The sequence below is a fragment of the Cuculus canorus genome, chromosome 17 (assembly GCF_017976375.1).
Source record: "Cuculus canorus isolate bCucCan1 chromosome 17, bCucCan1.pri, whole genome shotgun sequence".
NCBI classification, from domain to species: Eukaryota; Metazoa; Chordata; class Aves; order Cuculiformes; family Cuculidae; genus Cuculus; species Cuculus canorus.
In genome coordinates, this window is record NC_071417.1 from 622,523 (window position 1) to 647,042 (window position 24,520).

Here is a 24,520-nt window from a genome sequence, read left to right on the forward strand (position 1 = left end):
GTGGCAGAACAGTTTTAGGCTCCAGAGCAAGGGCCTGTTTCACACGGGGGCAGCATCCAACCATCTGGTTTCAGAAAACATCAATCACCTGGTTCACAGTTGAAGAGAAATGGCAGGAAATTAAATGACTCAAAAGAAAGATTGGTAGGACTAACATCACCTCCTAGTGTAGGTCTGATTAACTTTTTTCATTCCGTTAATGTCTGAAAATACATAAACAGGAATTTCTATGATTTCAGTAAATGGAATGACGACTTGTCCCTTATCCCAGCTGTAAAAAAAAGGCAACACCCCCACTTTCTATTGCCTCCTGCAGCACTCACCATTGGATCATTAAAAACATTTTTGCCCACTGCAGCAGCAGTAGAAACACATGACTAGAGCCTGCTGGGAGGTAGGGATTAAAGGAACCTCAAGCATGTTCAGATACTATTCATTTATGCTTTTCAGGTACGTGCATGCAAAGTTGTTTTCACTTTTCATTTTATCCACTACTCTGGATTAAATCAGGCAGTGTTGAACATATGCTCTTCACACAGCATTTAGTTCAGATGTGTAGAATCAAGGGTACAATTAAATCTCCCCAAACGCAAAACAAGTTGATGTGAAGAAATTTTCCTACAGCGTTATGGTATTTTACTCATAAGGTTAAGGCCTTAAATGTAGCAAAGCTGTTGATAGAAAACATTATCTTTAGCATTACCGACACTGGCCATTTAGGAAAGAATTGATGATGAATTTGGAGTAACACTTCTGAACTCTTTAATGGTAGGATCTTGGCCAAGCGCCCATTTTAACAGCCATATCCTATGCTGGAATCACTGATTGCTTTCACTACTTAGAACTCAGGGTCTAAGTGAGCCACTGTCCACGCAGCAGTGGTGAGATTGAGGCTTCTTTTAGATGTTTGTGTTCTCCTAAAGCTATCAGTACACCCCCTCTCCTTTCTATCTTGAAAGTGAGCCTGCTGCTTTTCCTGGCATCCTTCTGAAGTCATCTGGGAGCTAGGACTGTCTGTCGCTGCCACTGTGCTGCATCTCCCAGCTAAAGGAGCACATTGTGGTTCCACAGATTAAGGCTTTCCCAACAGGGCTGCCATCCTCCCAGGAAAGCACAAAGCATGGGAAATGCCACTCTGCTCGCTCTTGCACATTCTCACAGGCTTGATCACTGAGACAGAGGCAAATGTCAGCAGTGAGGAGCAGGTTTTGCCCATGGTCACAGTATAATAAGAGGAGTAGGCATGGCTGTTTGCTGCAGCAGCACTGAGCAGGTCTGTGCACTACACTTCAAAGATCTTCCTTGGGGACTATAAACAGATTCTGATTATCAGATGTGGTTTCTAATCTGTCTTTGGCTAATCTCTAACTTTCTACTCTCTTATTTTAGTTCTTTTGTGGTTAGTATTAAGAGTAATTAGTGATACACATATTTTTACATATACATATATATTTTAATTTCTTTTGAGAGAGCAAGCGCTAAGTCCTTTAGTAGCCAATACATTCTAGTAAGGAAACATTTACACAAAGTGTTGTGTTAGAAAGAACTTCTTGCAAGATATCTGTCAGACTTAACATCGTGTTTCCACAGAATTTTGTCAGTTGTAGCTAGTTGTATTTGAAGTCATAAATTAACTTAATACATTAGATGAGATTTGGTTTATTTCCAGGGGGAGATGTTTATTCAATGTACTGTAAACAGTGTGGTATGAAAAGGGCAAAGGGAACACTGCTGTAATACATTTCAGAAAGGTGTATAAATACACTCAACAAAAACAGGGGTTTTGTAAGGCATGAACTGGTTCTGTTAAGGGGCAGACTTTGTCTTTTTTAATTTATCAAGGAGAAACCCTATTTTGTATTTTTTTTTTATTTCAAATACCTTTTTGTAACACTTATCAATGACTTAAATTATTCCTCATGGAGACAACCAGGATCAAATAGCTCTTCCACCTAACATTTTAGAAATTTTGACTTTTCAAACACATCCTGTCCTTCCTGTTTTTCTGGCATGACTTCATCTTCTGTTCCCAGAGTAGCAACCTGACAGGGTGGGGAAAGAGGAGAAGTGTCAGGCAGATACCATCTTTGGGAGACACCACAGTGTGTGTTTTTTAGCGGGTGGGGTGGGAAATGGTTCCTATCAGAAGCTGCATTTTGTGGCATGACCCTATTAATAATTTACTGGAGGGTCAGTGAACTGCACTGGAGCACTGGTTGAACCAAGAGGTCTCTGCAGTGAGGTAGGACTTTTTGGGTTCTTTCCATCTCTGTTGTAAGTAATTGTACTCTTTTTTTTCCCCTTGTTCTTCCTCTGCTAGTGTGTAGCGTGCTGGCGTTGGCATTAAGGAGGAGGGAAAGAAAGAGCACGTGGAAGAACAGAATGTCGAATGGTGAATGCAAAAGTGGAAATAGTGACATAGTCCCAGGCAGTTCAGAGAACCAAATCCCACAGCTTAAAAAAAGACAGAATAAATGGTAGCAGGGGAGGGGTAGTTGCCAGTCTTTAGAATTTTTTTTCAAAGCAAGGTAAAACCCTCTCGTGTTTCAAATTGCTAAATATTATGGGTCGTATTCTAACATGGGGTTATGGTTATGCTGGTAAGTGAGGACCCTTGTTCGAAGACACGGATACTGGCTAAACAAAAGAAGTACTTTTACCTCTTTTATTTGATGTTTCTTACCTGACTTGTGTAGTTAGAATTTTCCAATACTGCTTTCTGTTAGGCGTTGCTTTACGTTGGCTTGAAGGAATCTGTGGCTGTTTCCCAACAGTCAAACTCTGCTGTATATTTTTGCACTTTTGATATCAGCTTTTCAGAGCTTTGAAAAGTCAGTCTTCAGGAGAGCTAAAAGTCAAAATGACAAGGGAAGAAAATGACTGATTTTGGTTTATGAGATCCAGCTGGTGATCAGATTTCCCTGGGAAGTCTACATAGCTTACAGAATTTTGTTAAGATAAGACAAATATCATATCCATTAACTATGTTTTGAAATATAAGATCTGTAAATGTATGTAAAACAACTACATTAAGAACGCTAAGAAAAGTACACGGATCACACAATTACTCTGAATCAGGTCATAATTTAAATTCCTTTTAAAAATATAATTCTGTAAGAAAACCAACCATTCTAGTCTACGCTAAGTGCCACGAAAGGACATCTTGTTATAAAGAATACATCCTTCAGCTAACAGTGTTTCCTTTGCTGGAAAGCTTAGGCTCATAAACTAACAAAAAAGTTGAACCTTTCAGCTTTGTTGCTACTTCTCCCTTTGTTTGCTTTTTTTCTATTTTCAGACACTTGTCTGAGAGTGGGACTTGTTGTTGCTCAGAATTTAATCTCTCCCCTTCCTTCCTTCCTTCCTTCCTTCCTTCCTTCCTTCCTTCCTTCCTTCCTTCCTTCCTTCCTTCCTTCCTTCCTTCCTTCCTTCCTTCCTTCCTTCCTTCCTTCCTTCCTTCCTTCCTTCCTTCCTTCCTTCCTTCCTTCCTTCCTTCCTTCCTTCCTTCCTTCCTTCCTTCCTTCCTTCCTTCCTTCCTTCCTTCCTTCCTTCCTTCCTTCCTTCCTTTAGAATCTTCTGTTTATAGTTTGTCCTAAACAGCTAAAGGATTGCAAGTGAGGGAAAAAAACAGCAGAAACTGGTGAAGCATCAAGTAACACAAGTTTTTGACTTCATTCAAATGCTTCAACATGTATTACCAAAAAAAGAGAGTGAAGAACAGAGAGAAAGATGGTGAACTTAGCTGAGCTTCAAAGTTTTTATGAGGAGTTAGAAAGACTTAGAAAGCAGGAAGGTTTTTTTCAGTGTACACAATAACCTTATAAGATACATAGTAAACACAAACTAGTCTAACTACTGGTATAATCTGTTAAATTTTAGAGTGTAACTTTGCTGGCCATTTTTCTTCTCTTTTAGCTGTTTCCCATTTTTGATATCTCCAGGCAGTTTCCTGATTCATATATGAGTGCTGCTTCCTTTCTCTAAATTCCTCTTTTGCATGTTTCTCAGCAAGAGAAACTAATGTGACTGTTGAAAACAGCAAATTCACATAAAAGAAAATCCCTCTTGCTATTCTGAAAATGCAAGCTCAAAATAATTTTCTTCCACTCAGTGTTTCACATGATCTGTGGGGTTTATGATAATGTGCTAGCTCTCCTGTCTCTCTTTGTTTCGGCTTTAAAAAACTAGTCTTTGGCCAGGATTATTAGAAGAAGGGAATGTCATTTGTTGTTTTGCCAGGCATGGATTTACTGGGAAGCTTTAGCTCAGTGCTATGCACAGCCAGTGCATCATGTGATTGCAGCTGTATAGCTGCCTCCATTTGAGACTAGGAGCTCTGTACGTGAGCAAGTCTACTCAAGTTTGTGCCGACAGATCTGAGCTTAACACTATCAGCTATTAGAGTGAGTCAGTCTGAACTAGCCAGTTATTCTGACCTGTTGCCGTGCATGTGATGTTCCTCCCAAGATAAGACATTCTGGGTCTACATCTTCCCATAGACATGCCCTGTGAATGCAGCATCCTGAGGTTCTGCAATATGAAATCCATCTTTTAAGATCTTGTCCCTACATAAAAATTACGCCAATACGTCTGTAGCTCTCCACAGTTCTCTAACCTGGATGTATTAATATCAGGGTAAATTTTTACTGTCTAGTCAAGGATAAGTCATGTGAATACTGTATACATTTATGCATCTTGGAGTTTGTAGCATTGTTGTTATGTTAGTAAAAGCTTACAAAAAATATCCATACCTATATAGACCCTGTCTTGGGCAAAAAGGTAAATTTAAGAAAGGCATAAACCAATGCCTAACAGCCTACCAAAGAAACTTCTCTTGGAGAAGAAATTATCCTATAATAACATATGGCAAGATTTTAACTTTCTACTAACTTGGAAGCAACACTGTGACACAGTGTTGGTGGTTTAACTAACCGAACCTCTGGCTTTACCTAGTTTGCAGTTATTGCCATTCACTATTTGTTCCTACTTCATGGAATATTTAGATAACATAAAGGGTTACTTTGCAGGCATAGTTTTTATCATATAAGTAAACAGTTGTGGGCAGGCAGAAGCAAGTTTGCTCCTCCCATGCTTCTAGCCTGAAGAATATGATTCAGCTCAAAGTTGGAAATCCTTTAGAAGCATTGTCATGGGACACTGCTCAATCTGGTAAGTCTAGGCACTAATTTATGCTGCTAAGCAGAAGCTGAGCTGGTGCCACCCTGCAGTTCACAGTGAGCTATAGTTGACTGCAAGGACATCTCCAAAGGATAGGTGTATGTTTACAGAACTAAGTCAGCATATAGAGTAAGGTTTACTGTTTTAAGCTCTTTTCTCCACAGCCCAGCAGTAAAAGAAATTTTCAGTTAATTTTAACTGTGGGTGGCATCAGGGATTATGCAGACACAACCCATTATGGTTTCACAGCCAACTTTTGAGCAGATAGGAAATTACTATCAGCAAAGCTAGAGTGCAGTATTGCTTGTTTCATTCTTTGTTCTGCTTGATGTCTGGAGTATAAGAAAATATTTGTTGAGCTTAAGCTCTGTTATACGTGGAATGGGTACTTCAGAGTTACTCTGTATTGACATTGGGTACTGTGCTATGTTGTAGGGACCTTGTTCTGTTTCGTTTAGAATTACTGAAACCACTTTGATCTTCACCTACCTCTTCTTCCCATAATTCTTTATTCGATTAATCCACTTAATTTTCTTTTATTTGTCTCTTGTCATGCTCTCAGGTAGTTCCTAACTCCTTGAAGGGCCTCCCCCTCACGTGACAAAGCCTGTTTTCAGTTCTTCAGCTCCTGTTCTTGCCATATTTGATAAAAACGCTTTCCCAGAATCTTTAGAAAAGTTTCTAGGCTAGAACTTGAAACACTTGGTGATCAGGTCTGAGTTTTGTAGTGAGTGCACAGCAGAGAACTATTACCCCATTGTGTTCAGGTTTTGATTTTTCTTATTATTTCCCTTTATGTTGCAATTCAATTGCAACTTGATTATATCGTTTCTACCTCAAAAGAAACAATATAAACAGTCAAGCTGAGAATGAGGTTTATTAGCATAAGCCTCTTCTTTTGTCTTAAGGCTGTTTATAGCAGAATATTTTTCCAACTAGAAGCTGCCAAAATTCAAATCTACTATCTATAATTTATTGATTGCACCTCCTCCTGTAGCTGCTGTTAAACAATTTGCTATACATACCTCTGCCCCCTCAAGAAGCGCTCTATATTTAACTCATATGCCTTGGTCTTGTTTCTGCAACTTCTGCACTGGCTGTAGCATGCTGCGTCTGAGCTGAAAAAAGAACTAAATCCCTTGGGCCAAATTCATTCCTGGAGTTGCTTGATCAAATAGTGCATTTACACTGAGCAGAGCTTTGGCTCATACCTGACTTTGTCAGCATTCACTGTGCTGTAACTAAGTAACAAGAACACTGTCATTAGGGGAACTAATGAATAGCTTTCTCTAAGGTTATTAGAGCACCCAGCACCTTTAAGGAGTGCAGAAATCTGTGAAAGGAGGAGTTAGGGAAAACGACACCGCTCCTTTTAGAGTGTGTGTAGCACAACTGATAAGCTATTCCTGTGATGTGATCGAATGTGACTGAATACTGCAGGCTCTTGGACTCTTATTCTATAAAATCCACATCAGAGCAGCACAGGAAAAGATCGGAGGGAACAGCTTCTGCTGCGGAGAAAGGTACATATTTATATTTTCTTATTTCTCATACTTGACATGATTTGTTATCTTAGATAATGTCACTATTTTGAACAGTGGTGGATATGAAAGAAGCAGTGTTTTCTGCATTGTGACTGGTACTTATTGTCAGGAAGCCAGTCCGTGGGCAGCGACAGCTTTCATAGAGAAAGAGTAGGGCATATTTTTGTGTAATGCATTTGTACTGTGCTGTAAACCTTGACAGCTCAGAGCAGTGAGATGAGATAACCCCTACTAAATTGAAAATGTAATTTATGGCTTTAAGTATGTTGGAATTCGGTATTCATTTGTATTCAAGGAAAAGCTGAATGCAAGTCAAGCTTCAGTTCAGTCATATTTGACTGAATAGCTGCTTTTATAGATGTGTTGCTGCAGCTATACTTCATGAGGGTTTTCATTCTCAAGAGGGAGTTCTGATACGGCAAAATGTTTGTGAAGAACAGACAAAAAGCTAGTACTTTTGCTTGCTAACCCTGTTGCTGCTTATAGAGTATCTTTCTGATTCTCTTTATGGACATTCTTTACTTTCTGTCCTTTAAAAACAAACTCATATTTACCAGTACCTCCAAACTACATGTCATACCAGTGATCTCCGTAAACCTTTACTTCATCTCTGCAGTTAAACTTACTTTTTTTTTCTGCTTACTCAGCTGTGGACTCCTCTAATAAAGCCCTCAGGTTCAGAACCTTGTGTATTTACACAGCACTGTAGTATTGAAATGCAAAAGAAAAATTTCCTTATTTACGGCTTTAGTTTGCATCAGTGGAAAAAAGACTTTAACCACATTAATACTGCAAACAATTTAATTGTCACTCAAGTTTAGCAATATTTCTTAGCAGCCTGCAGCTGGTATCAGGTTTATCTCTGCCAATCCCACACTGTTGTCTTTCAGCATTCCTTCAGGATCACTGGAATTAGAACTGACTTGGAATTTTCTGAAAAAAGCATAATTTTGGCAGCAGTAGTTGAAACCAGATCTTAATGCGTGAGGCCATCTGTACCAGTTTTGCTAAAACTCTCTCAGGAGAGATTTCTCAGAAAGCCATTTCTAGCTAAAGAGTCACTATGCCCACTCCAGATGCTTTTCTGGGAAGGGCATTTATTCAGGACTGGAGAACAAAATCTCCCGCCCTGCTCTGTTTCAATTAGGCTGCCTCTTCCCACGTAGTCCTTTGGTTACCTGATATGGTGGATCCCACCTTGCCTGGCCTGTTAGAATTGTTCATTTCCATAGGAATAAGCCATCATTTCAGCAGCGGTTTCCTTCCTACTCCTTCAGATCCCTCAGTGGGTGCTGTTTTGCACTCCCCTGGGCCTGAGCTGCTGTGGAGAGCAGAAAGCTGTGCTAGGAGAGAGACAGATTTACACTAGATTAGCTGGTAGCCTTGGAAGCAGGGCAGGAGGACACAGAGGTATTTGGGACACTAAGGATTCAGCCCTTGATCTTTGTGGTGTAAAGAGAGAATGTGAAACAGGTCTGTCCCAGGTGATTATGCTGAGGACAACTAGCCATTTTGGTCTTTTCTCTTCTAGCTCTTTCTCCCTACCTCCATTTTCTCCAAAATCATTCAATGGGTGCTTATTTTACCTCCTGGGGAACATGAAAATCTCAGCTGAGAAGCCATTTTACAGACCAGCTCCTAATGTGCTGACAGAGCAGAGCAGTTTCTGCCTTAAGCAGTCCACGGGGGACCAGGTGGGATTTGTACAATCCAGCTGAGCTATGCTAACTGCTGGCCTCAAACACCAGTACAAGTAGTACAAATGCATCGAGAGCTTTGGAGTGGCAATGAGGACTACCAGAAACAAATGCTTTCTAGGGGTGCCCAAATTTCTTATTCCTGAAAAGCTATCTTTGTTCAAAGCCTGGTGAATTCCATTTCTTATCCTTGAAGAATTCTCTCACTCCAAGCTCTGGCTTTAATCATGCAGCGTGTTCACTAGACCAGGCTGGATCAGAATGCTACAGAACCATGCTGACCCGCTTCTTGGATGGAGATGAGGCCTCTCTGTGTGGCTGGTTTATTCTAAACCCCTGCTCTTCTTGAGGGACACATAACCATTATATAAACCTTTACCTTTGGGTCATAGCACCAAACAGAGCTTAGAAAATGGCTACTGTGAAGGGAGTTTTAAATGGATAGCAATTATTCTAATTGAAATCTATCTGATGAGAACGGATTTAACCACCTTTATGCAGCTTAGTTGATGAGGCTTCCTAGTAGGCAACAGGTATTTTTCTGTTCTTTTCCTTTCATTCAGTAAGAAGAAACCTGTATTTGTTCCCTTTCAGTCTGAGAAGAGGAAAAAAGATAAAGCAAAACGCCTAGAGGAAAAAAAAAAAAAATTAGAACTTAGCATTTATAGAAGTCTGAATTTTTGTAGTCATGAAAGTGAAGCTAAATTTTAATAACTTGCAGAAAACTAGGAAGAGAGAAATTTAGATTTCGTGCAAGAATACTTAGTTAAAAAATATATAGAATCTGTTCAGCTTGTTTTCATGATGTCAGTGGAAAATCTGAATGTCAAACTCCCAGGCTAAGTTTCCATTGAACTACAAGCTATTCACATTTGGCAATATGCTGGCTAGTTGTCACAGTGTTGCAGTCACTTGAAAATATTCAAACAACAACAAAAGAATAGGAGGTAAAAGGATTTCTTTTTGACCTTTAAAATTATTAAAATATGATGCTGTTGAATAGTGTTGCCTACAGCAACAAGACACAATATGTTTGGCAGAATCTGGTTTAGACTTTCTGACCAAAATACTCTGCCTTTATTGCTCTGGGGAAAGATCAAGAAAAGCAAAATTCCACAAAACAGAGATTGCCTCGTTCAAGACAACATAGGACACAGAGTCAGGAGTGCTGGTCCCAGCCACGGCACAGCACAGATCTCTTCTGGCCTAGTGCAAAGCAACGGATGTCGTTAAAACATGTAGAAACGTGCTGACTCTTCTGCGTCATCATTGCAGTGCTTCTTAAACAGCTAATAGGTCCTCATTAATAAGCAAATCCTCTGTATACTGCAGTGCATGAGATACTTAAAGGCATAATTTCAGCAGAAGCTTTTAAAAAGTTTGAACTTAAAACGTTTTAACCCTTTTCTAAAAATAGGGGATAGACCTGCCTCCTTCACACAAGTACATGTGTGGGAGGATTTAGACTGTTAATTTGTATGGCCTTTGTCAAAAAAACCTCTAGAAAACCATTTGGGTTATAACTTTCTTCTCTTTGCAGCCTTAGCAGCAGTGTCTCTGCAGTGAGTTAGGCCCTGTTGTCTCCAAGCGCTCTGTTGTTGCAGACCATCTCTATTAGCCCTCAGTACCATCAGACTGATAGAGAGATTCTCTTGTGATAAAAAGGTTGAGCGGTATAAATTTACCAAGCACTCCCCATTCACCAGGTTATATGAGCTAATAAAGCCTAAATTAGATTCTAAACCCTTTAGCATCAGAATGCTAAAGTACTGTTTGGATGCTTGGAGACTTGTAATAACCTCTTAAACAAGCAACCAGTACTTGGCAGTTAGATTAAATGCATGAAAAATTATAGCAAGATTGGATGTAGTATCATCTTTCCTCAGAGGCCTAATTTGTCAGCAGGCTGAAATCACTTAAGGAAAGTGTTTGGAGCACTGTTTTGCTCCACATTTTCCCTGTTGCTCATAAACTCAGGAATAATAATGTCACACAGGTGTTTGCTGTCTTGGTATCCCAAAACTGATGTTGTGAGTTAATGCCGATAAAATCACTTCACCTTTCCTTAGGTACTATCTATATATCTATATCAGAGACTTTTCTGACAAAGATTAATTCAGCTTTACAACACCTGGAAAGTTATAGATGAAGCAGTATCTTTAACTCAGTCTTGTGGCAACAAAGATGTAGGTAAGTCAGCTCACCCAGGATCAGCTCAGGAAAATATTACCAAAACAAGATTCAAACCTGGGTCTCCTGACTCCGAATTGCAAAGATTACTCTCATTCTGGTCCTGGAGAATAGCAGTGTAATATAGATGTTGTCTTTGTGGGGAAGATTTTTTTGCGATTACATACAATCGCACTTCATTTTCAGTACAAAACAAAGCAATTTCAGTTTATCCAAGCTAAAACTCTAACAAGAGGTTCTGTAATTAGGCTTATAAGGATTCATTTTTATCAGAAAAATGTTCTATCCAACAGTTTTCGGCTTCCCAAGTATCTGAATACCTATTGGCACTCATTTTTGCATCTGTAGGAAGTGAGGTCTTGTTAATTACTCATAATGTAATGAACTAAGCCTCAGAATAGTTAAATAATCAAATTTGTGACTTTTTAAATCCACTAAATGTGAAACTCACTAAGGCATTAAGTCCTCAGTAAAACTCAGAGCATTTAAGGGGATTTACTTCCAACATGTTTATTTCTCTTCTCACTAAATATCAATTTTTAGCAGAGGGAGATTGTTTTGGAATCTGAGGAAGAGTAACAATCAGTAGTTGAGATCAAATCACCATACAGCTTCCTCTAACAGTGTTAGGAAAACTGAATAAATTTTTTGTAAAACACTGAGAAAAATCTCCATTTGAATTCATCTGGTTACCCAGAGTTACCTTAAAAATTGATCTTACCAATTGTTCTAATCCTTATTTTTTCACTTCAGGGATTCTAAGACCAAATACTTTTTAACAGTACTTGGAAAAATTTACCAGAAGGACTGATAAATAGTGTTACTGAAAGATACTTATTGTAACCTCTTGTGAAATGGCTGGAGTCACCTGCACAAGAATAAAGAGCAGGATGTATTGTATTGTTTTGTTCTCCATCACACGGACATCTTTATGGTTTAAAAAAAACCTTGGAGATTATACTATACTAAGAGAGTAGTGAATCCGCTAACTTAGCAACTACTGCTGTAATAATGGATCCCCAAGTCTGAGCCAGTCTCTTGAGGCTTCTTTTATAGCCATTGGAATGACTTAGGTATTTTATCTTCAAGGGCAGGGAAGCTGGGGCAGCAGATTCCCGCAATTTGTGCTTACTTCTCTCCTTGAAAGTATCTTTTTAAATCTCTGTAAACTGAAACAGAGGTAGTCCCGTTTAAAGGCTGATTGTTTGATTATGGTTTGCATCAGGGGAGGACTGCCAAACTGCATTATCGAATTATGATTGGGTCTTATGAAACCTGCCAAAATGAGTAAGATTAGATGCATAAAAAAATAACCCTGTGTTTTAGAAAGACTCATCAGTAGTTTTACAGGTTTGGGCATGAAATTTTAATGTGTTTCTTTTAAACTCTCCTCAAAAAACAGATTTAGCGATACATGTTGTTCATTGCATTTCATAATGTTATCCCTCCAGTCTTCTATTTATTCCTTTGCTCAGTTTTTCATTTGGCCTACTGTTTTCCACTTCAAATTTTTGCTTTCAAAGAGAAGACACACTTTTTCGTGGTGTTTCTAATACACAGAAGAGGTTGCGATGCTAACCTGTGTATTTGGAACCTCAGTACAAGCATTAAATAACAAGAGAACCGCCTTGTAATAAGTAGTTATGAGAAACTTGACTATGTTCAAGCTCAGTTTTATTGCATATTTAATGAATCTCATGAATCCCCATTAAAGCTAAAATTACAGTTGCATTTTCTAAAGCTGTCATAACATGACTGTCTCTTAGGTAGTGGTAGTTTTAAATTGGTTGAATTACGCACTTCATTTTCATATCAAATATTTTTCAGCTAAGAATATGAAAGCAATTACCTATTCCAGTACAGATTTTTTTCTTCCCTCTGGGTGCATGACCATCATCTTGCTCTTGGCAGGCTGCTTTTACAGTCTACTGCTATCACAAAATTTAGTTTTTGCATCTAAGAAGACACACATGAAAAGAGGCACAAACTTTGAAAAAGAAACTGTTGAAGAAAAAGGAAAAGAAACAAGATATGTCTGGTTTACTCCTTTTAAATGTTCCCTTCTCTGGCAAGTATTTTCCAGTGTAATTGCCCCCGAAGGAGCTCTGCTAGGAACAAATCTTACTGCCAGTTTATGAAGGCACTGGGGTGTTATACAGCAATAATGATAGTACAGAAACCTCAACAGCTGAAAAACATTCCTTAATATAGCAAAACAAGTGAACCTGTCTAGGAATGGAAAACCCCAGCATGTCCTATATATAGGTTGTTGCTACCTGTGATCAGACTCCAAGGATCTGTAGAGGCAGGTAGGCTTGGCAGTTACATATGGTGGCGTTCCTGTGGGACTTAGAAGTGCAAAGGTCTAACTGAGGGACTGTGAGAAACGGCTCCCTCTGAGCACTTGATCATAGCGATGACCAAGCTGAATCGCTTCTTAGTGAAGTTTTAGATCTAAGACCATCCCCAAATCATGCACATTTAACCTTAAATTTATAGCTTTTTTTGTTCTCTCGACAAACATGTCATACAAAATGCATAAACAGTGCTAACAGCCACTCACCCGTCTAGATCTGAAAAGACACAAAGAGAAACTCAGGTCTGTATTTTGCCTTCAGAGGGGTTCATTGGGTGAACTGGAACTGATAAGATTTCATAGATGAAGATAGAAAATATTTTTCCCAGGCGGCCCAGTAGAACCATCAGCTGATGTCCTTCCAGACAAGCTAAAGGGCTGTCAGTCTGCTCATGCTTTTGCATAGGGAAAGGCTAGGAGAGACAGAAAGCTATGGATATGCTTTTTCAGAAGCATAATCCCACTTTACGCTTTTTGTCAAGCTTGTTGTGTCTTGGTATCCGGACATCACACTGCAGTATCTGCCACGGGTGGCAGCAGCCTACATATAATCTATCACTTTGAAAAGAAAGGGCATGTGCCTCTCAAACAAGGTGTCTTTCTCTGCACAAAGGGCATTCTTTTCAAACAAAAAGTCCTGGAAAGGATACTGCTGTCCAAGTAAGGATGAGGGTCAAATATTTGAGATAAGCTGAAGTCAATAAAAATCAGCAGGTCTAATCCAAGTTAAGTGCTTGGCTCTGGGGAAGCGGAATAGAGACACGTTAAGAAATAGCATTTCACAGGCTGCAGAGAATGAAGAAGCTGTCCTTTAATACAGAGGCTTTTGAGCAAGTGATGTCTTGTAATTTTGGTGTACAGAGCCTGTGGCAGCATGAGAAAGTAAGACAATAGAAATCTGGTTTGCTGACATGCCCTTCCCTGCCTGAAAAGCAATGTGAAAATTGAGGGGTGATTTCACCATCAAGCCGGTCCTTTTTGTTAAGGTATAAGCGCTCTTCACAGTGTTTTCCTTGTCCGAGAAAGTCTCAGCATTCCTGAAGGACAGGGAACAGGGCTGTGTTAGCCTATAGATGCTCCATTTTGAGAAACCTCACAAAATGGCCTCATAGCTATACAACAATGAAGGAAAACTGTTCCTCAAGAAATAGACCACCTAGTTAATCCTGCAGCTATTATCTGTTCTTGCTGTCCGACAGATCTTTGAAGGGCAGCTCCAAACATGCTGGCAGAACCTTGTAGTGTCAAAGCAACAGTGTGTGGCAAGTTGTACCCAGGGAATGCCAAAGCACCCATTGTCACCAGAGAATTCTCTGCCAGCAGACTGAAATAATTCTGAATGCTAATGGCCTTCAGTTCTAGAAGGACCTGAATACGGCTGGACCGCCACCAGGTGAGTTACGGGTATGCAGGGCTCGTGCAGTTCCCTTGACCAAAGGCAGGAAGGTTAGGTACCTGCTGGCATCTGCAAATGGTTTCTGGGCTCCATCTGTTATTGCAATTCAGAATTCTCTCTCAACTACATCAGTAATCCAAATCCATCAACAATAACCATACAATCAACTAGGCCATGAAAGCCAAGTGAAGACAAGCCAAGTGAGGCTAGAGAGATACTTTTTGTTAAACTAATAATATTTTCATAGACCAATCCAAGTTCTTACTGGACAGGTAATGTAGAACATCTTCATGTAGAAGAACTAGGAAGAGCAGAAGTCCCATCTGAAAGATACAGGACAATTGGGTCTGATCAGTAGAACTATAGTGCATAGATGGGAAGAAGAAGAATTGACATCCAAGCCTTCATGATCCTGTGGAGGTAATTAAGCAGGTTACTAGCTAGAAAAGAAAATTCAGAAAATCCAGGAAGAAGGATTTCCATGTGCTAATGCTACTGGTAAGCCCTGAAAGGAAATGTCTCGGGTCAGACTTTGCAAGGACTTTAAAAATAATTATTAACATTGGTGACTGCTTAAAAGCAGAAAAACTAGACTTTTAAATGCTCCAAACAAATCACATTTGCTGTGCAACTAAGATAAGTGGATAGGTGAAAAAACATTGTACTCTAGGTTGAGTATATCTCCATGGAAACTCGGTCATCTTCTGAATTCAAAATGTGTTCTGCATGATGATTCAAAATTCAAAGCAGAGAGGTAGATTTTTCCTATGGGTTAAAGTGTATATACCAAATCCCATTACAGAATGGAGGTCTGACCACCCATGTAATTTAGGATTTATCCTAGGACAATTTTGGGGGAAACAAACAAAGCCAGGAAGCAAGGATAGGAAAAGTTCCGGGGGAACATTTGGCTAATCATATATCTGGAGCAACTTAGGCAAAATTTTGAGGCTGTTGCAGCTCATTTTTAGCAGGCTGGAAGAGAAAAAGACTTACTAGGAAGTATCAGAGACTAGAAAGTGTTGAGTGTCACGTTCCTTATAAAAAAAAGTTTAAAAAACATTGCAACTCAAGCCAGCCTGCTGAGGTTAAGAAATTGGTTCTGAATCCACTAGACATGAGTTCAAACGCCTAATTAGACTTAAAGAACAAATTAACTTGGCATTCATTCACCCCAATACTAAGTGCAGCGCATTCCAACCTGGGCAACTGTCAGCCCCCACTTGTGGGAAGCAGAGGTGGAAAAGAGGAGGTATCATAAGCTACATCATGAAAACTGAGGCGTGTTTTGTGTTGCACGAGAGGAGCTTCACATACAGAGAATCCTCAGGTAATTCACAGCCCTTAGTTCGGCACCCTCTCAAAGGCTAAATCAATTCCTTAATTCCAAGAATCTTTCCATTATCAGATCTTTTGTGCTGTGATTCCTGTATGGAAGCACATGCACCTTCTTTTATACTGGCTTGTCTGAAATCCATCATAGTATATGGCTTTGATGGGATTTATTTTGAGCTGTACAGGGTGATGTGCATCCCATCTGCTGAGCTTCATGTTCAAATGCCCCAACACACCACCCATGACACACACACATAGGCCCCCCCGCAGCTTTGACAATTCATTTCAGGGGTAGAATAGCATCAGATACTTTGAGGTGGCCCATCAGAGAGGTACAATGTGAACTCTGTGTTACATCTCTGCAGTTTCATGAGACTGGGCTCTTCTCCTAGTCACAGATTCAGTTTTATGTTTTGATAGCCACTGAGAAAACATCCACGCTTTATTGAAGGTAATGTAGCTTTTGTTTTCAAAAGTATCATATTGATGGCTTACGTCATAGATTTTAGAAACGAGGGGGGGGGGGGGGGATAGGAGAGGGAAGGCTACCATCTTCTGTAAACCATTCCACCTGGGCACCTCCAAAAGCAAGGATGCAGGTGGAGTCCTGAACCATCAAGCTCAGCTTCTCTGCAGAGCAGGCGAGAAGGGCAGGTGCTAGCAAAGAGATCTGCAGGCAGGTAGTGGCTTGGGACCTGCAGGGTGATGGGAAACAGTGTTACCGAACAGCATCCAGTCTCCGGCCATACTGGGCTCAAAGGGTGAGCCAGTCCCTATTTTCTTACCAGGGCCAGCTTAGAAATTTCCCAGTGCTGAACGATTATGAGAGCGGGAGCACAGACAAGCTCTAATTTAAAATTTTAAATTCTTTGAGAACTGGTTAGAACAGCTCTGATGCCGAGAGGCAGCTGTGTGGGGGATGGGACCCGGGCATTAAATAAAGCTACTTCTTGTCTGTCTTCTAAAGGGGGTACCACGAGCAGTATCCCTTACCAACTGACAGAGAGTAATTCTCGGCTGCTCTGGACAATATCACAATTAAACTTTGCATGGCCCTGTTCCGTAGGGTGGGTTGTGGGTTCTTCAGCTTAATAGTTACAAAAAGCATAGCTCTCTCCTGTGCCACCTTAACCCCGGGCTGTTTTTCCTTCCAGATGCTGGAGAGCTCTTCAGCCCTTTTGTTCATTGTCTTCGCCCTGCTTTTCATTTTGCTGCTCTTTGTGGTGCTCGCCAGGAGAAACGCCACTTTTGCCCTTCTCTGGAATGAAGTAATCCGGGAGAAAATAACCAATTTCATCATGAATCAGAGCAAAGAACAGAGGATTTTAAATTTTGTGCTGCAGAATGCAGTCCGAGGAGACCCCTCTAGCGTGGTGGACGCTATAGATAAGTACTGCTCCCAGAAAGAATGGGCCATGAACGTGGGCAATGAGAAAGGTAAATGCAGCAGGGATCAGTGCTTGAAAGATCCCTCAAGACTAGCACAGGACAGGACATCCTATGTTATTCACACGGTAGCTTCCATCTGCTGCTGCTGCAAAGAAAAATCCGTAACAGCCCTGTGGTCAGCAGAGTAGGTCTGTGAGCAGGGATCCACGCTTGCGCACAAGTCTTTGAGGAGGGGCAAGTCATAGAACCAGATCTGGGCTCGGCTGTTCTGTCCATCGGCTGTTCTGTCCATCGCAAGTGTGCAAGCAGAGGGGGACAATGGAAAAAAATCTAGGGGGGGCTTATACTTCAGTTCCTGCACAGGCTGGCCTTAAGGCATAACTCATTGTGTTAAGAATAATGCTTTCAGATACTTAACCAAAAGATAATAAATTGGAAAAAAGAGTATTTTAAACTATATGAATTTTCTATATGCAACCATAAGTTACTGTTGAGGGGAGAAATCCTCTCCGTGTAATACACAAAAGCAACTATCAGACAGTGTTGCTACTTTGCGAGTAAGTCATCATGTTCTTGCCACTAAAGGAAAATATGTGGACAAAACATTTTATTAGCTGCAGGCAAGTGACAATCTTCTAAAAAACCTGTAATGGCAAAATGTTCTATATAGTCCCTTTTGAACTGAACACAAAAGTACCTCTTGCTGGGATATTGCAGGGCAAACTTACTTAGGCTGAGATGAATGTAGCTAATGAAGTACAAGTGTAAGCACTGTAATAAAAACTTTTCTCTGTCATGGGTACATTTGTGAAACAAGCTCCTCTGCGTACCTGGGGTGCCTAGTATGAATTCTTAAGGCCCTTTGATATGGCCAATTTCTACAATAAGTTCTTGGAAAAAAAAATTGCATTTTTCCCTTGTAAGACTACTAACGTTATAGTTGGTTCCGGGACAACCTTATTCTGAAGCATTTATATTGTGAAACTAAGATTTTCTTTAGCTGAAAGTTTGCATTTTAAAACTTAGAACGTCCATGATCAACCAATAAGCCAGTTTGCAAAGCAAACAGTATATCATTTGACATCAGCCCTTAATTTTTCAATGTCCTGAGTACATGGACATTGTAAGTTTGTCACTAACTTGCTCTTCTGTATGTGAACCAGTTTGATTTTGTCAAACATTAACCTATTTCCATTTTATTCAGGTTTAATTCTGGACAAGACAGTGGAAGAGGTCAATCCTTCAGTTGCACTGGAGCTGGGAACATACTGTGGCTACTCTGCAGTTAGGATTGCTCGGCTGTTGAAGGCAGGAGCTTATCTTCTCACTGTGGAGTTAAACCCAGAAGTTGCTGCTATAGCTAAACAGATAATTGAGTTTGCTGGAGTACAAGATAAGGTAAATACCATTTGTCTCTGGTTGGTATGAAGAAGCAAGAAACAGAGAGTGGGACTTTATCCACAGAAGCCACAAAAATACATATAAATTTTTCACTTATGAAGCAAGTGCAACACCGTAAGTGGGGACATGCAGAATTTAACCATTGAGGCTTGGTAATAGGGAAGAGCTACCAGTGTCAGTGCAGAGGATTAGGGTCGTTTGCTTGTTTGTATGTACAGTGCAAAGGAACTACAATTGATAGCATTTGTCTGGAGTCCAAGTACAATCCAGATCCAGCTGAGAGTCAACATTGAGTTTGAGGCTTGTCAAGATGTGTGTGTGTGAATGTGATCAAAACAGACAGGGCTGTTCTCCAAAGTTCTTTGCTATGTGAGTCAGGATGTAGATTTGGAGGGGCAAGATGAGAAACAACCACATACACCCTTACCTCCTTATAATTTTGAAAGGATTTAGACTTCGTCTTCCCTATTCGCTGGTTAATACAGTAGACGGGCCACTTGCTAAGAACTATTTGCAAAACCCAAAGTGACTGTAAGTATAACACAGGCCTAGAGGGAGAGTCCACAGTCAGTTATTTCACTTACAGTCACAGGACATCACCACACACAGTCCTTTTCATAAAATTAAACCACTATTGCAAAACTGGTTAGATTTACTGCTGCTACTGAACTGCAAGACTCCTCAACAGATTCCTCTTCCTGACAGTCAGAAGCCTTTCCATGATTTCTGTCTGACATTTATTCACAGACATTCTGTATTTTTTTCTTGTACCCACAGTCTTTAATTTCAGTAGCTCCATGCCTAGTTACAGTCCCTGACAGCAGTACAGCTCAGGACTTCACTATGTTACCTCCCAAAAGCTAGACTAGACTATTGGTTCTCTATATATAACTAAAATGTTTAAATCAGCATTGGGACTGAGCACAACAGAAACAGAAACATAGTCTAATTTGCGAAAAAGCTCACGAAGTTGCATTATGTGCAATGGACTTCATATGAGATGTACTTACCCAAATCTAGTTTGTCACAAACTATGTACTGAAATTTTGTGCAGTCTGAGGTGTCTTGACTTTCTGTACAGTTGGTTGAGATGCAGGTATTTTCAATCTATAATTCATCTCAGCCCAAAGCAAACGTCTACAGCAGGTCAGGGGATTCATGCCTGAGAAGTGCCTGTCCATTTGACTATTCACTTCAATGTAGATGATAGAACTGGAGGAAATAAATCCCACCATGAGATCTTCTAGTGCATTTCTGAACTTCTTGAAGAAATCCTGAGGTACTAATGACATCTAAAATAGCATTTTCCCCATCCGATTTAATCTTCTGATCAGCTGTGAATCATGAACCAGACAGATTTCCCTACCATTTTTTCCTTCACTTGCAGTATATGGCACTCGCGTAACAAATCAATGTGCAGCACCTTCTTTCCATTTAACAGTACTTATGCCAATAAACCTGTGAGGGAGATGTAATAACCTCCGTCCTGCCTCCTCCCTCTACTGGCCATATCAATTTTATGCACTGTAGCCTCTACCTTTATTGTAAACTAACCTGTGCTCTGTATTTTTTGCTTCCCTTGGACTACAAGATGCAACTGAGATGTAACTAAAAAAGTATTAAAAGTACTGTTTTCAACAGGATGTTCCAGTGTTTCCAGTAAAGAATCACACTATCCAGCAGAAAAACCAGCTCACTTTTTCTGCTGTTACTAAAAAAAAAACAACCAAACCCATATTTTTGAACATAACTTGAGTTGATTTGTCAGAAAGAAAAAAGTACACTTGATGTCTCTCTATGAAATAATTCCACTGAGGCAATATTGGGCTATAAACAGGATGTCTGGCCACAATTTAAAATGAGCTAGAGCATGTGCTGTTTCTTAATGATTCACAATTCATCAGATGGATTTGCATTTCAGGTAAAACTGCTAGAAGGCCCTTCACAGGAAATAATCCCCCAGCTGAAGAAAAAATATGAAGTGGATACTCTGGATTTTGTCTTCCTGGACCACTGGAAAGACAGATACACTCCAGACACCATCCTGCTTCAGGTCAGTCTGCGCAATTCCCGTGTTAAAAATATAGTAGCAAACGTCTTGATGTCTGTGAGGTCATTCTGTATGAAGGACCTCATCCTCTGTAAAATGAAGAGTGGCAGCTGAGACAGCAACCTTATGAGAAGGGAGGATTTGGGGGACAGAATCCCAAACTTCTATGAGGGACAACTGACACTGTGTAGCTCAGGACTTGGCAAGTACTGTTCTGCCACTTTGTTTCCTGAGACCAATGGGTCTGCAGTAGAAATCCCAGCTGGAGGAGTGCATGGTCTGTCTCTCGTGCTCCCTAAGAGTGTCTGTATAGTCACTAAAGGAACACTAGATCCAAAAACATCCTGATCCAGGGAGCAGGTGAGACTGCATATGCCAGCTCTACCTCTAATCTCCTTAGTACCTCCTTTCTTTTTATCCTGGGTCTGTGGTGCCAGCAGAGCTTTTTGATGAAATGCTATTTTGATAGCACTGCTGGGTATCCTCTTTCTGGGAGCCTTTACACCACCTAATTAATTGGCTGCAAAGCCACCTTTGGAGAAATGCAGACTATCCCAGTCAGGCACTTGCTAGGGAAGTGCTGTCCAACTCCATCTCCAGCCCCAAATGTGAAAGATTGTGCTCATTTCCTCCCAAACCACCTTAACCATTACTGTTAGCATTGCCTGCTGCTGTTACAACCAACTTATTTTGCAATGATAGGTGAGGTAACTACTGGAGGAATTCAGGATAGGAAGGTATTTAGGCGTTAACTGAGATCACAACATCTGTATCTTTCCATGCAGCAAATACAGATACTCCCCTAGATTTGGAGGTGCAGGCTGATAAAATATTCTACAACTGCCTAACTTTTTGTATGGAAGTGTAATTTTTCAATGATTTTCTTCACAAATAAATCCTTCTTTTGAGGCTGGCTCTTACATGGAGAACCTGCCAACTACTCCTTGACCCCTGCTTGAGGAATACAACATCATTTTCTCTATGCGGTTACAAACAGCTAGTATTGGATTTACACAGCAGTAGCTGAAGAAAATGTTCCCTCCCTACAGTTAGTTTGTACCCAGCCAATGTCTTCTTTTAAATTGGCTGGGCAAGGATGACTGAGCTCTTTCCACTGGGAAGAGCTCCTGCATCCTTATCAGAGCTTATCCGTCACAACACAGCCAAAACAAACAGGTAGTTTAGTTACATTGTAAGGGTCGGTCTGATGCAACCGTGACACAAAGTTGCTTTGCTTAAAGTAAGAAACTTGATGAAATTAAGAGAAAGATGAAGAAAAGATCCCCACATTTTCTCAGATGTCACAAACCTTCTACTGTGCAATTGTGGCATGTATCGCAATGTGAATAGTGAATAAGAAATGTGAATGTGAAATATCCAGATGAAATATATATTGAAACTGGCCCACACTGCTTTCCTTTCCATGCACTTTCAGAAAAGCCTGACACAGAGAGCATCTGAAATCCTGGCAATTGGGGGCACATACAGCATGCAGTCACTTGGAAGCTTCCATACGCTGCACAACAGACCAGAGGATATTTGCCATATATCTAAAATTGCTTCTACTGTGCTGCATGGTGTTCGGTCTCCAGAGGCCAGAGCAGTAAGCTAAACAGCACACTCGTCAACAGGACTTCTCTGCTGTGCTGGGAATGACCAAAACCACCACATATTTTTGCTACAACTGCTGTCTGTAAACACAGGATAACCACCAGCCTGATTAACTGCAGACTGCGCTAAAACAGCTGCTAAGCTCAGATAAGCAACTTCTACTTGACAAAAATACCAGTAAAATTAGGTTTGTAAGTTTACTGAGGATAAATACCGCAACTTGAAGTGAATATTGCAAGTTACTTATGCCTTGTGGAAATCTGTCAGTGATCTTCATTGTGCACAAACCTTGCCTCACGCCCAGCTCCTGAGCAAAGTGCCAGAAAGTTGTACAAGATGAAAGGAAAACAAGAGCAGGATCTCTTTGATTCGTTTAGTGGTTTTGACTGAGACAGGTCAAAGCACACTGGTAGGTGCCAGTCTCTCGGGTGGCCTTAAAGAGTTACAGCAGCATTTTAATGCAATACTTAAAATTGAAACATTAGGCATGACATCAAAAATAAATAAAACATTGTACCAATCATGTAGACATATCACTCAGTTTCTCCCATGCCTTTTCTTCCAAACCTCTAGTATAATGGATTTTTGGATGCAGGCACTTGAGTAAGACATGGCTAACATGAAAGCACGCTACATTTAAGCCAATGTCTGCTCAACAGCCACCATAAAGCAATTTCTCTTCTTTCTAGGAATGCAACTTGCTGAGGAAGGGCTCAGTTCTTCTGGCTGACAATATCATCATTCCAGGAGCTCCAGAATTCATTAAATATATCCGCAACAACCCCCATTTCCAATGCACTAACTACCCATCTCATCTGGAATATATGAAAGTGGAGGATGCTATGGAAAAGGCTGTATTTTTGGGATAAAGAGAGCCATTAATACTCACCCTTTCTTTCAAATGATGCAAATTCAGCTGCACAGGTTAACTTGTCCATGCTTTACATTTTGGTTTTCGTTTTTGTTTTTTTTTTCTCTTTTTTTTTTGCATTTTGGAGCCTGTAATTAGAGCAAGCACGAGTGGAGATCATTGTAAACTAGGTGGAAACCCAGTATCTGGAGTAAGTAACTGCTCAAAGATCTGTTCCACTGTTTCACATAACTCAGCAGCAAATCCAAAGTGATGCACATTGCCCTGCCCAACCAATCATTAAACACCATCTGTTTTTTTGAGCTCAAAACTGAACCACTACAGTTTGGGGTTTGGGTAGGGTGGAGAAAGTCACTGCAACTTCCAAAGACTCATGTCCCAAAGGTAAACTGATTAATTGTTGTCAAGAGTGCGAAGAACCATGTGTGTTGCAAGAAAAGACCATTTCAGGAACCGTGATTTTGCTAAATTAGTAGCCTGATGCTTAACTTAATGCAGTGAAGGCTCCTGTGGTGACATCAGATACAGTTTTGCCCAGTTACTGCAAAAGTTACTCATCTCTATGCTAGAGAAAAGGGCAGGCACTGAAAGAAGACCCATCCATGCAGTGATGAGAAAATGGAATTTTGCAGAAGACAAAATTATCAGTCTGTCCATGCAGAGGTAGGGAAAACTGAAGCAGTGAATAGATTAAAATGAAAAGAGTAACAGACAGATAACAAAAGGAACCGGCTCTTCCCAAAAGAACACCAAAACTATATCCTATCAGGAACCTTGAGAAAATGCTGTTTATCCCCTCATATTTACTTATCCCCTCATATTTACTTATCCCCTCATTGTATTGTATCTACAAAGTGGTGCTTTTTAGGAGCAGGGCAAGCTGCTTACTCTGAGGTGCTGTGTATGTTTAGGAGGCAGTATAAAGATCAGAGAGATTGTGTTTCACCAGGTGGCTCCTGCACACCCCGGTTATTCTCAGTGTTGTTAACACTATGTGAATGGTGATGGTGGTCATTGAGAAGATACAAAGCCACAGCTGAAGGCTCTTAATGCACCTGAACAATGCAAAAATCCAATGGCATTTCCCGGCATGTCCTGCTGTGATTATATAATGAGGCAATGGTTTCATTTATAAATAAAAACTATAAAATAATAGAGCAAGCACATGACTTCCTTTGTTTTCCATGAGTTGTGCACCAAGCTTGGATTTCCAGCCTTAGAACATCCACAGAATGATCTAACAGCTGAAAATCAGAGTGAAAATCAGGGATAACCATTTTCACCTTTCCCATTATGGATTCTTTCAGAACCATTATCAGGTTCTTCCTTTTACAGCCCACCTTACTGAAGTGGTATCTACCCTGGCCTGTGTGCTAAAGAAAATCCACCTCCAGAAAACCAGTAATGAGCACAGCAGAGGACTGGCCCACAGTATAGAAGAAAACTAGAGCAGACTAAGGCTGGAGACTCAGTTTAGAAATGGATCAAGCAAACCACGGTGA

At 40.4% G+C, this 24,520-nt stretch overlaps 1 protein-coding gene and 1 long non-coding RNA gene across 8 annotated transcripts; one reads left to right on the top strand and one right to left on the bottom strand.

Annotated features, from left to right (window-relative positions):
• Nucleotides 1–461: 461 nt before the first annotated feature.
• Nucleotides 462–16,052, bottom strand: LOC128853926 (uncharacterized). Its single transcript, XR_008452756.1, has 5 exons — nucleotides 14,627–16,052; nucleotides 12,459–12,565; nucleotides 7,901–9,046; nucleotides 2,684–2,848; nucleotides 462–2,042 (listed from the first exon to the last, which is right to left on the bottom strand). It is a non-coding gene; the product is annotated as an uncharacterized LOC128853926 (long non-coding RNA).
• Nucleotides 2,091–24,173, top strand: COMT (catechol-O-methyltransferase). Of its 7 annotated transcripts, none has more exons than XM_054082731.1 (6): nucleotides 2,107–2,242; nucleotides 14,165–14,358; nucleotides 16,851–17,133; nucleotides 18,290–18,483; nucleotides 20,408–20,539; nucleotides 22,837–24,173. In XM_054082731.1, exons 3-6 carry the CDS (start codon nucleotides 16,851–16,853, stop codon nucleotides 23,014–23,016), a joined length of 789 nt encoding a protein of 262 aa, XP_053938706.1. In that variant the 5' UTR covers nucleotides 2,107–2,242; nucleotides 14,165–14,358; the 3' UTR covers nucleotides 23,017–24,173. The 7 variants fall into 7 exon arrangements, with proteins under 7 accessions (XP_053938708.1, XP_053938706.1, XP_053938707.1 ...); XM_054082730.1 differs by lacking the exon at nucleotides 2,107–2,242 and adding an exon at nucleotides 5,096–5,169; XM_054082734.1 differs by lacking the exons at nucleotides 2,107–2,242; nucleotides 22,837–24,173 and adding exons at nucleotides 6,355–6,701; nucleotides 21,972–22,813.
• The last annotated feature ends 347 nt before the right edge of the window (nucleotides 24,174–24,520 follow it).

Bases quoted from the DNA above. Each gene is read 5' to 3' on its own strand.
- COMT (XM_054082733.1), top strand. From the start codon at position 16,851: ATGCTGGAGAGCTCTTCAGCCCTTTTGTTCATTGTCTTCGCCCTGCTT. The intron at 17,134-18,289 runs GTAAATGCAGCA...CATTTTATTCAG, and splicing joins GAACGTGGGCAATGAGAAAG to GTTTAATTCTGGACAAGACA. The intron at 20,540-22,836 runs GTCAGTCTGCGC...TCTTCTTTCTAG, and splicing joins CAGACACCATCCTGCTTCAG to GAATGCAACTTGCTGAGGAA.